The following is a 16,716-nucleotide window of genomic DNA, read 5'->3' on the forward strand; positions in this document are numbered from 1 at the left end:
ATCTATAGCATAGCGACATTTCATGATATTCATTTGACCATGGGCGGAAGTTGTAGATAGATCCCTCCTCTTTAAAAGCACTTACAGCTCATTTCCAATTTATGAGCTATCTCGCCAGTAAAAATTTGAACATTCGATTTTTGCTCAAAAGTCGTGGTTTTTCGATGTTTTCTCCTAAACTACTGATCTGACACCAAAATTGCCGAGGACCTTTTTTTCTGAAGAATTCAATTTTCTACTAGATACACTGATCGGTGAACTCTTCAAATGAATTGTCTCTGAGTTACATTTAATTAATTACAAGAAAACAATAAATGACACTTTTCAATGTAATTTTTATACTTTATTGTCACGGGGCTCCTTCATTACCCGTCGAAGGTCCTCACCCTAGCCGTGGTTAGTAATCGACAGATCACAGAGCGCTATGGTCTAGGATCCTCGCGCAGTAGAAATAAAATTTACATAAGTTCCGGGGCCTAGAAAATAAGTGTTCCGCGAGTGGAGATAATCCCACACGAGGGACGAGTGAAGTTGCCGAACGGAAAAACGACATTGTGAAGCCGGAGCCCGAGCAACCAACACGAAATTTTGGAAATACCAGATAAAATATTGCTAAATATCCCGAGCTGCGACGCAGTGAACCCGAGTACCGAGAACACCGTGATTTTGGCTGACAAGGTTACCTCTATTAGAAGTCAACGAGAACAACAAAGAGAGCCGAACTCAAGAGAAGAAATCGTCAAAAGTTCTCAGGTACAAAATAAACTTTAACCTCGGGAAATTATTGCGTCGTCCCTGGAAACTCTAGGCACAGGCCAGGTTCCATCTTCCAATCACCCTACTTGATTAATAAATTAATTATTCGAATTTAATTAGAATATCTAAATTATAAGTCGATGTTAAAATTAATTAAAATAAAATTTGAACAAATAGAAAATTCGATAAGTTAAAAAAATCCAAATTTAAAAATAAAAGAAATAAAATTATTATAAAATTGGTCAAATAAATTTAGATAAAAATTTACAAATCAGGAATTTTGAGATCGACAATTTTAAGTCAAACTGCGTCATTTATATAAACGATATTATGTCGATTAAATTTATTACAAATTAGAAATTAAAATAAAACTAAAGCAAATTTAAATTAGAAATCTGTCCGAGTTAGATCAAAATTGACCAATAAAATCAATAAGTAAAAATGAATTAAAATTTAAATTAAAATTAATAATTGAAATTTACTCTTGAGAAATTATTAAAAATTATAAAATAAAATTATCATAGACAAAAATTCCTTAAATTAGAATATTAAAATTGTTAAGTAGTAAATTAATTTATAAAACAAAATTACAAGAGAAAATTTATCAACAAAAGAAAATTTGTTCAATGAACTTCGATAAATAAATTTGTCAAATTCCAGTACGATGATTTCAAAAAATAAACAACATAAAATTTAGCCTTGGGAAAATTTTACCAAGTTGAAAATTAACTCTCAAATCTTGACTGGAATTCAAATAGACATAAGCCGATTATTCAGGCAGTTTGAATTCGAGTAAATTTTAATTAATCTAACATCTTGGTTGAATAAACGCTACTGTGATATTATTAATTAAGCAACCAAAATTTAAATAAAATTATTTATCGAAATCAAGTCAGGGACCGGGAATTTGATTCCCAGGAAGAAATGTTGTAGAAAGTATTATGGATTTTAAAATGATTGTAAATTAGAGTCAAGTGTGTATTAGATAAATTGTTTTATTGGAATTGTGTGTGTGTGTGCGTGGGGAAATATTTTACGGTATATACTCCTCGTTCACGGGCTGTCGAGGAGGTTAGAATTAGCAGGTTGTCGACTAGTGTCATAGTATCCTCCTCTGTCCTAGTCGACTTCAGGTTCCTTAGTCCCGTAGTGAGGGTCCTGTGGACAGCGAAAGGGCTAAGGACGGTATGAACCTTGGGCAGGGGTCCGGGCGACCACCCAGGGTCATATCTAGAGTCTTAGAGCGTGAGGATACTGTGGACAGCGCGACTTAGTTAGAAACTGCGATATAGACGCTCCATATGAGGGTATCGTAGGAATAGAAAACTTTTATAGAAACTGCGGTATAGACGCTCCATATGAGGATACCGTCAGGAATAGGCTCTATGATAGAAACTACGATATAGACGCCCCATAAGAGGGTATCGTAGGAATAAGCAACTTTTGTAAGTATGAGTGTGTGTGTGAACATTAAATTGAGATTAAATTATTGTCAGTTTGACAAAAATAAATTGATAATTAACGTCTATTTCAATTGTTTTTATTTATGTCAAGTTTTATAATTTTTCTCGACCCTGTGATATCTCTCTTGCTTGGACCGGTTCTGGAAACCGCGATAAAAATTCCAGTGGCGCCCTTAATTATAAATTCTGAATAAAGAGGTGACCAAGGGACGGTTCAAACCCGGTACATTATAATAAAATAACAGTTAAAAAAAAATTAGTAGAACGGCTGACCCTAAAGGCCATCTCTGCTACTTCCCGCTAGTTCCGTTAATACATGGCTGTTTTTTTTTAGCTCTTCGAGCTCAAAAATACAAACTGTATGTTGTCTTGAGCTCTTCGAGCTCAAAAAGATCCCTTTTCTGTGCTTTTGCGCTCTTTGAACTTAAAAATCTGATAGAACTTTCATAGAACACTATTTTTTAGATTTTTAAACCTTAATAACTTTTAAATGAATGAACCGATTTTTACGTGGTTGGCGGTATTCTACGCAGTTTTTTGAGCCTCATAAAGAATCCCTAAGTTTCATTTGGTCAAACTAAAAATTTCGGAGTAACTCCGAAAACACACACACACACATACATGCATACATACATACATACAGACATAGTGACACCCTCGCGGGAATAGTCAGGGAAACTTCCTCGGACCTCAAAACGTCGAGATCTGATGAAAACTCGATTTTCGAAAAACGGGGTAAAACCAATAACTTCCCGATTTTTGAAAATTTTTAATTTTCTTAGCGGGAAGTTAAAAATTTATTAATGGGTCACAAATGTGAAATTAATCATAATAATAAAAATAATATATATATATATATATATATATATATATATATATATATATATATATATATATATATATATATATATATATATATATATATATATATATATATTAGGGTGGGTCAAAAAAATCGAATAATTTATTTTTGACTTTATACTCTGAAAAATAGGTTCGTAGACACCTAAAATAAATTCTCTCCAAGTATAAGCTCTTAATTATAACGGGAAGGTCCTCCGCTTTGCGGGTTTCTATTTTTTCCAATAATCAGATAAAAAAATTTATATCTCGCTTCCAACTGCTTGGAAAAATATTCCGTGGCATAGATTTTGTGAGAAATTGAATGCTTTACAAAAAGGTCTCTTATGACTTTTTCAAAAACTCAACCGATTAAAAGATATTCATAGTTGAAGTTTGGCTATTTTAAGGAAAATATTCGTTTTTATTATGAATTTTATAAGTCGATGAAAAAAATTATTTCGGATTGCGGAACTCATGATTTTGTAGGAAATTTACTGCTCTACAAAAATGGTCTCTTATGATTTTTTGATTAAGTGAAGCCGTTACGAGATATTCATCGTCAAACATTAACAAATATCAATATTTCCAGTTTTTGATCAATAATTCGATAAATTTTAATTTAAACTATGAGTTTCAGGAAAATTTACATAAATTTGAGTTTCGATCGATGAAGAAATGTTATAATAAGTTAGATAAAGAATTATTGGAATTATCATTGATTTTCCTTGGAGAAATGCCTCAAGAAAAGATTTCTTTCAAACGTCCTGGTGCTGTTCATCATGCTAGATGGATGGCTAAGGCCATTTATAGTTTGAAAATGTATCTATTCAGAGATGAATTCAAACTCTCTCAGAAAGAATTGCATGGTCTTCGTCATTTCTGTATTTTTATAGTCACATTGTATTTAAAAGCTTGGTTTTCATCAACTTCTGCAACAACTGCTGCTTATCATGACTTGCAGTTTATGAAAAATTTATTGGAGTACAAACATATCAATCCTTTGATTTCTTCAGCTACGTGTGAAAAAATGATTTCGCACTTATGGTATTTGAGCGATGAACTTGCCATTTTATCACTGTTTGACGATGGCGTTCCATTAGAAGTAAAAAAAGTATTGTTGAAGCTGTTAATACTCGTGAAGGTACAGATTCTAAAGCTAAAAGATTTGTAATTGCTAAAAAGATTTGAATTCATTGGCGCAGAGAACTTGAGTGACTTTGTGTCTACAAAGTCATTAAATCTTTTCAAAATCTTCGATCTACCGTATGACTTTCTTGATGTCGATGTTGAATTATGGCCTACTAATGAGAGTTATCTCGAAAATAAAGAATACTTTCAACAACTAAAAGTTGTCAATGATTCAGCAGAGCGAGCTGTTGCATTAGTCAGTGAATATAATCAATGCTTGACAAAAATGAAGAACAATTCCAGTACTTATTGCAAGTTGTCAAAGAACATCAAAAACATTCCCAAATTGTAATAAAAGAAATTATTTATAGTAATAGCGTACTGTTATGTTAAAAATATAGACAATTATATTGCAATTGATAATTGAATAAAAAATTTATCTATAAAAAAGTTAAATACTGGTTGTTTCTCACTTGATTCAATACTTTTCATATTAAATTTGACAAAGAAATATGTCATTCACTTCAAATTAAACTAATCATTGGCTATATGTCGAAAAAATGCTCTAATTTCTTTGTTTTAATGCAATCAAACAAGCTCAAGACTGAAAACAATATTAAAAAAATTGTTTATAACATTTCTTTATCGATCGAAACTCAAATTTATGTAAATTTTCCTGAAACTCATAGTTTAAATTAAAATTTATCGAATTATTGATCAAAAACTGGAAATATTGATATTCGTTAATGTTTGACGATGAATATCTCGTAACGGCTTCACTTAATCAAAAATCATAAGAGACCATTTTTGTAGAGCAGTAAATTTCCTACAAAATCATGAGTTCCGCAATCCGAAATAATTTTTTTCATCGACTTATAAAATTCATAATAAAAACGAATATTTTCCTTAAAATAGCCAAACTTCAACTATGAATATCTTTTAATCGGTTGAGTTTTTGAAAAAGTCATAAGAGACCTTTTTGTAAAGCATTCAATTTCTCATAAAATCTATGCCACGGAATATTTTTCCAAGCAGTTGGAAGCGAGATATAAATTGTTTTATCTGATTATTCGAAAAAAATAGAAACCCGCAAAGCGGAGGACCTTCCCGTTATAATTAAGAGCTTATACTTGGAGAGAATTCTTTTTAGGTGTCTACGAACCCTATTTTTCAGAGTATAAAGTCAAAAATAAATTATTCGATTTTTTTGACCCACCCTATATATATATATATATATATATATATATATATATATATATATATATATATATATATATATATATATATATATATATACGATATACCGCGGGGCTTGTGACGACGATGGCGTTTACAATTTTAAACGCATCTTCTTCAAACTCAACATACTTTATCTATTGATAAACATCAAGGTTAAGTTCGAAGATGAGTTAATTGGTTTAGTAATTTAGAAATGCCAGGATTTGAAAGTTTTCAAAATTATAAAAATTTATATTTCTACACTTTCTAACTCGAATAACTTTTGAATAGAATAACTTGTTGAATCTCTATAAACTGCATTTGAAAGTGATTTCAATAAGCTTTAATTTGAGTACAAATTCATATGTGTAGTCTTAAAATTAAGTCCTATTCCGCTATGCTAAATATGAAATTTGCTGTTGCACTCGTTTTAGTAGATTTCTTAGGAAATTAACGATTTCCAACGAATTAACGATTGTACTTCTGATTAATAAGTGATAAAATGAAATCTACTTCCATTTCGGCTACCGAATGACCTTTTTTTCATTTTACCAATGTCTGTGGTTGGTCTGGGAGTTTTGATTCTATTGCAATTAAGTACAGAGTATCTTTATTTAATTTTATTTCAAACGTCTGAAGCCAAGATATATTTTTTTTTATTTATATCAACTTTCGATTTATTTTCATAAAGGTTGAATCGAAACAAAATTTTCAGGTTTTTTTTTTTTTGTTATGAATTTATTTTTTCCACGAGAATTTGTCGTAACTCTAATGTAATTAGAGTCAGTGTATAATCGGTCCATGTGTTTTAAAGCACATTCAACATCACCGAACTCATAATCGTTTGGTAAATATGTATGTCCTGATCGTAAAATCACAATAGACTTGATAATAAGATAATAGACTTTAATTTACAGTGATTCAGTAATGTATGTAAAAGCAATAAAACCATGTTAATACTCCGATTCTGAGCGCCACATGAAACAGCCCATAGTGTCAAGTGCTGCGCTGTGTCTTTTAAATCTTCTAACACGAATTTCCGTAGACATACATACATATATACATACATACATACATACATACATACATACATACATACATAGACATACAAATTGTATATATATATATATATATATATATATATATATATATATATATATATATATATATATATATATATATATATATATATATATATATATATATATATATATATATATATATATATATATATATATATATATATATATATATATATATATATATATATATATATATATATATATATATATATATATACATACATACATACATACATACATACATACATACATACATACATACATACATACATACATACATACATACATACATACATACATACATACATAGACATACAAATTGTATATATATATATATATATATATATATATATATATATATATATATATATATATATATATACATATATATACATACATACATACATACATACATACATACATACATACATACATACATACATACATACATACATACATACATATACAAATTGTATATATATATATATATACATATATATACATACATACATACATACATACATACATACATACATACATACATACATACATATACAAATTGGGACTGCATCATGCAAGCTCTTGAAGAGAAGAACGTACCAGCATATCTGCGCAGAATAGTGACTAGCTACTTTACAGATAGAGTGTTAAAATATAACACGAAAAACGGTCCCAAAGAATATAATATTACCGGTGGTGTCCCACAGGGCTCTGTTCTTGGCCCACTGTTATGGAACATAATGTATGACTATTGAGACTGAAAATTCCAAGATGCGTCAAACTCGTAGCATACGCGGACGATGTTGCCGTAGTGATTGTCGCAAAACACCTTGACGAAATTCGCAACTTGTTTGACATCACATTTGAGCGAGTTAACCGATGGATGGATGCAGTAAACCTCCAACTGGCTAAGCACAAAACCGAAGCAGTGCTTATTACTAGCAGAAAAGTGATAGAGACCATCAAGCTAAATGTTGGCGAACAAGAAATAACATCACAACCTTATATACGATATCTGGGAGTGATGATTGACGCTCGACTCAATTTCAAGCAGCAAGTGAAACACGTCGGTACTAAAGCATCAGTAGTGAGAGCTAGTCTCGCAAGATTGATGCCGAACGTTGGGGGCCCAAAGCAAAGCAGAAGGCTATTATTATCATCGGTAGTCACATCGGTGCTCACCTATGGAATATCCATTTGGGCTGACGCACTCGAGAAGCAAGATTCATGGAGAAAGGCAGGACCAATCTATCGTATGAGTGCCGTAAGAGTAGCTTGCATCTTCCGCACAATATCTGAGGAAGCAGTGTGCGTCATTTCTGGAACTCTACCTCTCAGAGTCCTAGCTGAAGAAAGAAGGAACCTTTACCAATGAAAGAGGGCAACAACACTGAGCGCAGAAGAACTCAGAACGGAACAAAGACAGCACAGCATCGCACGATGGCAATCTCAGTGGGATGCCGCAGAGAAAGGTAGATGGACGTATCGTCTCATACCAAAGATCGATATTTGGCTGAGCCGGAAACACGGAGAGGTCAACTACTACCTAACGCACATGTTGTCAGGACATGGCTGTTTTCGGGCTTATCTTCACCGCTTTAAGCATGACGATTCTCCGGAGTGCCCGTCCTGCCCTAGAGCCACTGAAGATGCAGAGCACGTTTTTTTCGAGTGCTCGCGTTTTAATCCACAACGTGAGGAGCTGGAGAGGATCTTGAAAAAGAGAATTCAACCAGAGTCAGTCGTAGAAGCAATGCTGTCTTCAGAAGCTGCCTGGAACGCAACGAACACTTTTGCCACAGAAGTGCTTACAGAGCTTCGTTCCATCGAGAGGAAAAGAGCAAAAGACAGAATCTAGAAGGAAGAAATAACATATTAACCATCAGAAGGAAGAGCAGCAGCTAATTCCTCCCCCCGCGAAGAAATGCCTTACGGCGGTACCATGGGGAATCAGAGGACAGAAGAGAAAGGGGTTTCGGGTTTAGTGGGTAGGGGCGTCAGCGTCGAGTTTTAGTATGACACTGCGTCGAGTCGCCACATATCCAGGCCAAACACTATGCCTGGAATCCGCAAAAAGGATTTCCCCCCCCCCCTTAAAAAAACATACATACTAACATACATACATACATACATACATACATACATACATAAGACATACAGACAGCTTCGCAGGAGTAGTGAGGGACGCTTTCGGAGACCTTAAAACGTCGAGATCTGATGAAAACTCGATTTTGGCAAAACGGGGTGAAAACAATAACTTCCCGATTTTTGAAAATCTTCGATTTTTTTAGCGGGTAGTTAAAAAAAAATCAGTGTAAAATCACATCGCCCAGGCCGGGAATCGAACTCAGATCATCTGATCGAAAGTCAAGAGATTTTCCTATAATACTATACTAAACGTGAATTAAAAATGTCTTTTAATCACGATCTATTTTACGGATACTTAATGTTGTTTTGATAATTATTTCTATTTCACGCCGAACTCTAAACAATAACTCATTCTCCGAATTTGTCACCCAAAATAAATGCATTAAATTTTATTAACTATAAAGAAATCATTTTTTAATTTCATGAGTCCATGTTAAATTTAAGATTTCATGAAAAAAAAAATTTTGAAATTTTACAAAAATTTTTAGAAAGTGTTTTTTTGGATACTGTCAAAAATTGTAGTGACTGAATCTTTTTTCAAATTATTTTTTGTTAACTATTTATTTGTATTTTATTTGCCTCATATAGTATTTTATGGAATTTTTTTTAATAATTACAAATCGAAGTTATGTTCACACAGCCGTTAAAGAAATTTTTACTTTACCGTCATTATCTTCTTTACCGCCATTTGACCTAAAATTCACCCTCAGATTACCGTAGATTAATTACCGAATTACTCTTTATTCATCGCATTTTTACCAGTCATTCGCTGCTGTATTTATGTCTGAAGACAATCAAAGGATCGGGAAGTCATGGCTATCGAATAAAAAAAAATGGAGAAAATTTTGTACAATGTTTACTTTATGAACCATGCAATCACCGTTAGAATAATTCACAACTTGACTTATTTTTCACTGTCGACCGACGGCTGTTCGACCATCAATAGACTTTCTTCCATCGGTAAAGTGAATTTACGGCGAATTCACCGTCGTTTGACCGTAGTTTGACCGTCACCACGAATCCGCTAGGGAAGTTGAAGCTTTTACATCGAATGAAAATTTTTGTATGACATAGTTCATAAAAAATATTTTTATTTATCGTATCAGAAACATTTCGTGCTTAACTCAATTTTTAATATATTGGCGCTTGACACATGAATGCATAACAGTGTCCATATGTCGAATGTATTTTTCACATAGATGCTGACATATATATAGAGATATATGCCAAAATATATATTGATATACATGTTGACCCCAATTAAATTCCGAAAAGAAGTTTACTCTACAATAACTTCGTGTAAGCTCCTAGATTCCACCGAATCATCAAAAGCGCTCGGGAAATTAGAACATTATCGCCCTGGCTAACTTGTAAATGGATTTTTTTTCGTTAACATCAAGCTTAAAAAAGAAAAAAAGGCCATTCGGCAGCCGACATGGATGTAGATTTGATTTTATCACTTATTAATCAGAAGTACAATCGTTAATTCGTTGGAAATCGTTAATTTTCTATGAAATCTACTAAAAATTTCATCCTATACGAAGTCACCGATGCTTGGAAAAAACCGATGATCGGCCAAGACTAGGCTACTTATGCTAGGCCGAGCATCGGTACTCTATCATCGCCCTATGGCTGGTTCACCATTGGCCACCGATCGATGCTCTTACTAACGACATACGATCATCAGTCTATCCTTGGCCGATGATATGATGAATTTACTTCTTGCAGAACTTATAAAAAATACATTCAGCCGAACTTATAAAAAATAAGTGTAAAAATTGTATGTAAATTACAAAAATTTTATTTTTATTAACAAATATATTGACTGAATTACTTTTCAAGTTAAAAACTCATACCCATACACAGTAAAAATTTTGCGTCATTGCGTCAAAAAATTTTGTGTTAAAAATTTTTATGTTCAATATTTAACACTTTTTTGTGTTTATTTAACATAATAATTGTTAAAATTACACATAAAAATGTTAAATTTACACACAAAGGTGTTAAATATTTAACACAAAAATTTTTAACATTCAATTTTGTGACGCAATGACGTAAATTTTTTACTGTGTACGGAGTATCGTTCGAGACTAGGCTATTAATGCTTGGACAAGGATCAGCGCCTTATGATCAGCCTATGAATGGCTCACCATCGACCGCTCCACTAAGCTCATAGCAACGACAAACGAGCATCAGACGTTGCTTGGCCGATTTGATAAATTTTCTGCTATGCATCTTCTCTAAATATCACATCAGCTGTTTCTTAAATTTTATTTACTGGCATTATTGAATATTTATGGGAGATAACAAACATTCTTAAACAGATAAGTTAGTCGATAAATTTACCGTTTTTATTAGAGAAAATTTTTCAATTAGTTATTCATTAATTACTCATAAAAATTGAGAAAATAAAGTACCTATAAAGCGAATTATTGGTATACATTGGAATAAAATACTTGTTGATCATTTAAACAGTTAATCTAAATTCTTTCTGTTAACTACGGCATGCAGCGCAGTTGGTAATATTCGAGACTTCCACGCAGACGGACCAAGTTCGATTCCCATCGCATTTTAATCTTAAAATTTTTTTCAAGGAACTTCGATAGGCTCGCTGCTCCTGTGCAACTCTAGGACAAAATTAAAAATCTACATAACAATACGACTAAAAAAATCAATAATTTCGCGATACTTCAGCCTGATTTAAAAGTTATATTTCCATTTGAATATGCTCAGCCGATGATCAGCCGACGCTCGGTTACTATGCTCGGCCTATGCTTAGTCGCCAGTATTGGGACGATGTTAACATCCGATAGCCAGCCAGCCTTCCCTCATTGTGTATTCATTGGCCCAATGAAAAATCCGATTCTCGGCCGTTCATCAAGGATCGGATACCTATCATCGTCCAATGATCGGCCGATCCTTATTCTTTGTATGGGATATTTGATATAGCGGAATAGGACTTAATTTTAAGACTACACATATAGATTGATACTCAATTTAAAGCTTATTGAAAGCACTTTCGAATGCAGTTCATAGAGATTCAATAAGTTATTTCATTCCAAAGTTATTCGAGTTAGAACGTGAAAAAATATCAATTCTTGTAATTTTGAAAATTTTGAAACCATAGCATTTCTAAATTACTTGACCGATTAAGCTCATCTTCGAACTTAACTTTGGTATTCATCGACAGATAAAGTATGTTGAGTTTGAAAAGGATGCGTTTAAAATTGTAAACGCTATCGTCGTGACAAGCCCCGCGTTATATCGTATATCTATATATATACGAGCGACCCGACTACACGTTGCTGTGGCTGAGTGAATTAAAAAACATGCACAACACTGAGAAAATTTGAATTAAAACGTAGCGCCATCTATGATATATTTATGTCAGGCAGTACTACAGATAACTGTAAGGTGCCATCTGTTTTAGACTTATGAAACTTACAATTGATAACAATAATCAACATAAGTAATCATTTTATCATTAATTAATAAATATTGCGACCATTTATTGAAATTAAAACTATCCTATCTCTCAAGTTGGAACAAAACACACATTTAAAAAAAATAATTAAAATTGGTTCTGTAGTTTAGGAGTCCATCGCGGACAAACATCGTGACAGGAGATTTATATATGTTATGACATATATACATACATATATAAACTTTTGAACCATATTTATTTTTTGAATTAGCTCGATGAACTGAGTCGAAATATATCAAAATTTTTCAAATGTTCTGTCATGAGGACCAATGCAATAGTTAGATTTCTATGAAATCTACTAAAAAAGGCCTTACCCAACGACTAACTTTAGGTGGGTGATATAATCTAATGACAATTTTCCTTAGCTTTGTATCTTCCCTCTTCTATATTTTTGTTACAATAATCTTACCGTTCTAACATATTTTTTTTTCATATAAGAGCTTTTAAATCATACTAGGAATTCAAATTGCGCGCATACGCGCGCGCTTTAATCCTGACCAATAAGGAATTAGTAACCATTTTTTCGATTACTATCGATTAGTTTTCGATACTAAGCTAACTTCAATTCAATCATCAATTTTAATATATATAATATATAGTATATATACTTATGTTACATCACACACTAGCCAACGACTATTTTATTAATTATCAATTTAGTAATTCAAATTCATCGTTATTTATGCACAATCTAATAAATCATTACTGATAACCGAATTTTTCTAATCGATTTACATTAAATTGTCATATAATTTCCTGTCCATAACGTTTCAAAGACCAGCACTACCCTTAGGCATGTACTGTAAAAAATTGTCTGCTTATATACATTTACAAGAAAAAAAAAATAATTGGTAAAGTTTTTGGTTCACTTCAGTTTCAAGAAAATAGTGATTTTCTGATGTAAACGTACTCATACATGTTTAATGATATTTCGTAATAAAAACAATAACTGCTACCTTATCGAAATCGATGAATCCAGAACCCTCCAATGAAGTTTCAGCATTTGGGTCCGATTTTTCTGGAAACAACTTAAGTATTTTCATTATTAATATAATTATTCATTTTGCAAGTAATCACTGTCCTGTTTAAAAAAAATTCTTCAAAACAATCGACAAAATTAACTATACACAAATGAAAGAATTTGAAAAAATTGAAAATGTTTATATGTAATAAAAATAATCCAAATTTTGTTATTTCTAATACTTTTTTATCCAATTTTTAAGTTAATTCTATACCCTGATTAAGAAATCTAATTTTAAATAATTTAAAATGATTTGAAATAATTAAAAAACATCGGATTTTAACGTTACATAGATATACAATTAACATGGAGGTAATCATTTCAAATCATCTTTCTGAATCAGGGTAGAAATCTATTTACTCCATTGATCCTGATGTCGAAATTTATGTAACATTCTGTCATATTATCTCTTAAATAGTTCGATAAGGTTTAAAAACAGAGTTGGTTAATAAATTCATGCACATACGGATCTTAACCCAGTATATTTCTTCCTCAGTGATTTTTTCAAACTAGTTTTAACTTTAAACTGGTTTCCTATTTTTTGGTTTTTTGCTCGCACTGTAGCAAGTTTCTATAGGTTGAGTATCTATTGTAGTATGGAAGATATTAGTCAAAATCAAAATAAAATGTTATAACGGAAAAGGATACCTTCTCTACAATACAATTTATTGACAATTGTAGAAAAATACGGCCAAAATAACATTGGAGTAAAATAAAATGACATAATACACATTTGTTGACAGAGTTAACAGGCTTATGAATTCTACAGAAAATAATGCACTGAATTTTAGTAATATTAAACAGCTTACCTCAATGTCATTGCACTTTACAACGTCTTGTGGGAGTCCAGAATATATTTTTAAGGTTTGCAGTAAGCCCTTTATGCAAATGAAAATGGATTAATTGTAATATATATATATATATATATATCGATTTTTATTAAAGTCTCAAATGTATCTCGTTTATTACATGAATTTCTTTCGCTTACCAAAGTATGATATTCAAATAATGCCTTGAGATATTCAAGAGAGTGAAGGTAGAGATTTCAATATTTACTGGGTGCGTAATATATAGTATCATATGAAACGTACGTGGGTTGGTTGTAACTATTCCACTCGTTCTCTTTGGTCACCCCTCAATTTATTTAGGGCGCAACTGGATTTTTAGACACAGTATCCAGAAACTGGACCAGAGCATGGAGTAAATTCTACAGGGTCGTGAGAGATTGCTAGGAAGGAAACGAAAATCATCAAAGAAATTCATTTTATAAGAAATTTCATTTAACCAATCCCATTTACAACAATAATCTCCTTACAATTATTAACACTTAATGCTAAATCCTATTCCCGTTTATAAGACGGTTTCCTATCATAGTGGCTATTCCCGACAGTACCCTCATATGGAGCGACCATACCGCGGTTTCTATCATAGTTTCTTATTCCCGACGATACCCTCATATAGAGCGACCATACCGCGGTTTCTAACTGTAATTATTTTCTTCCATTTTCCAATTTTCCATATTTTTCCATTTTCCATATTTTCCGTATTTTCCACTTTCTATAATTTCATAATTTTCACATGAAGAGGTGTTTCATCCTCCTTGCCACATCTGGGGCATTTGGTGTCTTGTGTCGGTTCCAATTTGCCCAGATGCTTTGCTGTTATCCAGTGTCGCGTGATAAGCCCTACGACTAGTTTTAGTTGTGATCTATTTAGGCTGATCAGACTGGATCCTATGTTACTATTAGCTCCTTGCAGGAAGGCCGTCGTGTGATGCATGCCTTCGGCTTTCAGCCATAGATTGGTAAACCTATTACTGGTGTACCCCTCTAAATAGCCGTTAATGTAGCTCGGCGGCACCGGGGTTGGGCAAGTAGGGAGCCCACTGCTTGAGTTGGCACCCTGCTTGGCCAGTTGATCTGCCATCTCGTTGCCATGGATTCCACAGTGACTTGGGACCCATACGAGTTTGACTTGGTTTGTTGCCGCCAGCTGTTCTAGAGCCTCAATGCATTCATAAGTCAGCTTAGAGTTGACTATGATGGATGTCACCGAGTTTATTGCAGCTCGGCTGTCACTGCAGATATATACGTGTCTATTTCTGTAATTATGTTGAGTGATATGTTCAACACAGGATTTTATGGCATATATCTCTGCCTATAGTACGGAGGCCGTGTGCCCTAGTCAATGAGACTAGAGTTCTGTTCGAGGTCCATTGCTCCATACGCCTATTCCTGTACCTGCTTTTGAGCTGGATCCGTCTGTGTACCAGACTAATCCTTTAGGTACCAGTAGTTCTTCCGCATTATCTAGCCATTCCTGCCTTGTCGGCGATATTGCCTGATAGAGTTTTCTGAAATGGTATCTGACCGGGCATCGGTTTCCTCCAAGAGTTAGTCTTCTTGAAGTCCTCCATCTCCAGGATCCCTGCATGCCCGTGTGATGCCTTTCTCCATAGTCCTCCAAATTGCAGTCTGAGCGCCGTTTTGATCGCCGCTGATTCTGCGTATAGATTCGGGGGCCTTACATTTAGTAATGCTCCCATTGCTAGGGTAGGTGTCGTTTTCATTGACCCCGTTATTCCCAGCATGGCTAGTCTGTAGACCTTGTTCAGCGCCTTGGTGTTTGTGGCCCGCTTTAGTGCCGACTACCAAACTACCGAGGCATACTTCTGATGATTTTACTAAAATATTTTTCTGAAATTATTTCAATGATTTTAATTCACACAAAATTAACTGATTTTACTTAAACTCAATTTCCAGAGATCAAATTTTCACGTGGCACCAATATCATGAATTAACAAACTGAAATAATTCCTAGTAAAATTAATCCAGATTCTGCCTACGTGTTTAATTAATAATCCGAAATTATTCCTGGTATTATTAATTAAATATTTGATATTTTATTTCTGACTTGTTTTTAAATTTATTCGTAATTTTAATCTGACTTTGATTCGGACTTTTCTCAATATTTTACGAAGTTTGTTCTTAAACATTTTGTTCATTACTTCTTAATATTCGGTTAAATTAACTCTTAAACTTTGTTAAATTAATTACTTAAATTTTGGTCAAATTAACGAGTTCTTAAATTTTGTTCAATTAATTCTTAATATTTTGCTTAATTTCGTGATTGTGGCCCAACGCGAAATGGCAATGACCTTCAGCCGACATATGGCCTGGCTGATGCCGCTTCACCGAGAAATTATATAGACATGTTAATTGTACCTGGAGTTTCCTTCGAATTTTTGATCGAAATCCCTTGATGCTGCGACTTCTGGATTCTTCGTCTCTTTATCAATTTTCTCCTCGGTGAGGTGTTACTTTTGCGGCAAAGTCCTTGATCGCCACGTCGCGTCACGTTCACCTCAGATAATAATTTTTCCTAGAACAGCAAATTAGCATTAGAATATATTGCGAATTGGACAAACTTAAGCGAGCTGACTTATAGGCCTAGCACGCATTAAATTTATCAAGTTTTATCGCCTCGTTCCACTAGAGCGAACGAATAAAAAATAATTACCTGAATGGAACTTTTCGCGAAGCATTTCGTTCGATCGTCGATCACAATAAGTTT

At 33.1% G+C, this 16,716-nt stretch overlaps 1 protein-coding gene across 15 annotated transcripts in view; it reads right to left on the minus strand.

Moving 5' to 3' along the window:
- Mp (collagen XV/XVIII-type protein multiplexin) overlaps positions 1 to 16,716 on the minus strand; it is a 622,917-nt gene that overhangs the window by 443,001 nt on the left and 163,200 nt on the right. For 12 of the 15 annotated variants that reach the window (XR_012479230.1, XM_074243321.1, XM_074243325.1 and 9 more), the window contains 2 exons: positions 13,953 to 14,021; positions 13,079 to 13,150 (listed from right to left, as the gene is read on the minus strand). The exons of 1 other annotated variant lie outside the window; for it this stretch is intronic. Coding sequence is in view for 13 of the 14 variants with exons in the window: in XM_074243321.1 (XP_074099422.1) it covers positions 13,079 to 13,150; positions 13,953 to 14,021 (141 nt within the window). In the remaining variant the exon portion in view is untranslated. The remainder of the gene's footprint in view (positions 1 to 13,078; positions 13,151 to 13,952; positions 14,022 to 16,716) is intronic. 2 more of the 15 variants (XM_074243329.1, XM_074243332.1) reach the window with 2 other exon arrangements.

This window comes from Cotesia typhae, unplaced genomic scaffold (assembly GCF_013202065.1).
Source record: "Cotesia typhae breed Kobodo isofemale line unplaced genomic scaffold, CoteBio_Ctyphae contig_4, whole genome shotgun sequence".
Classification (NCBI taxonomy): Eukaryota; Metazoa; Arthropoda; class Insecta; order Hymenoptera; family Braconidae; genus Cotesia; species Cotesia typhae.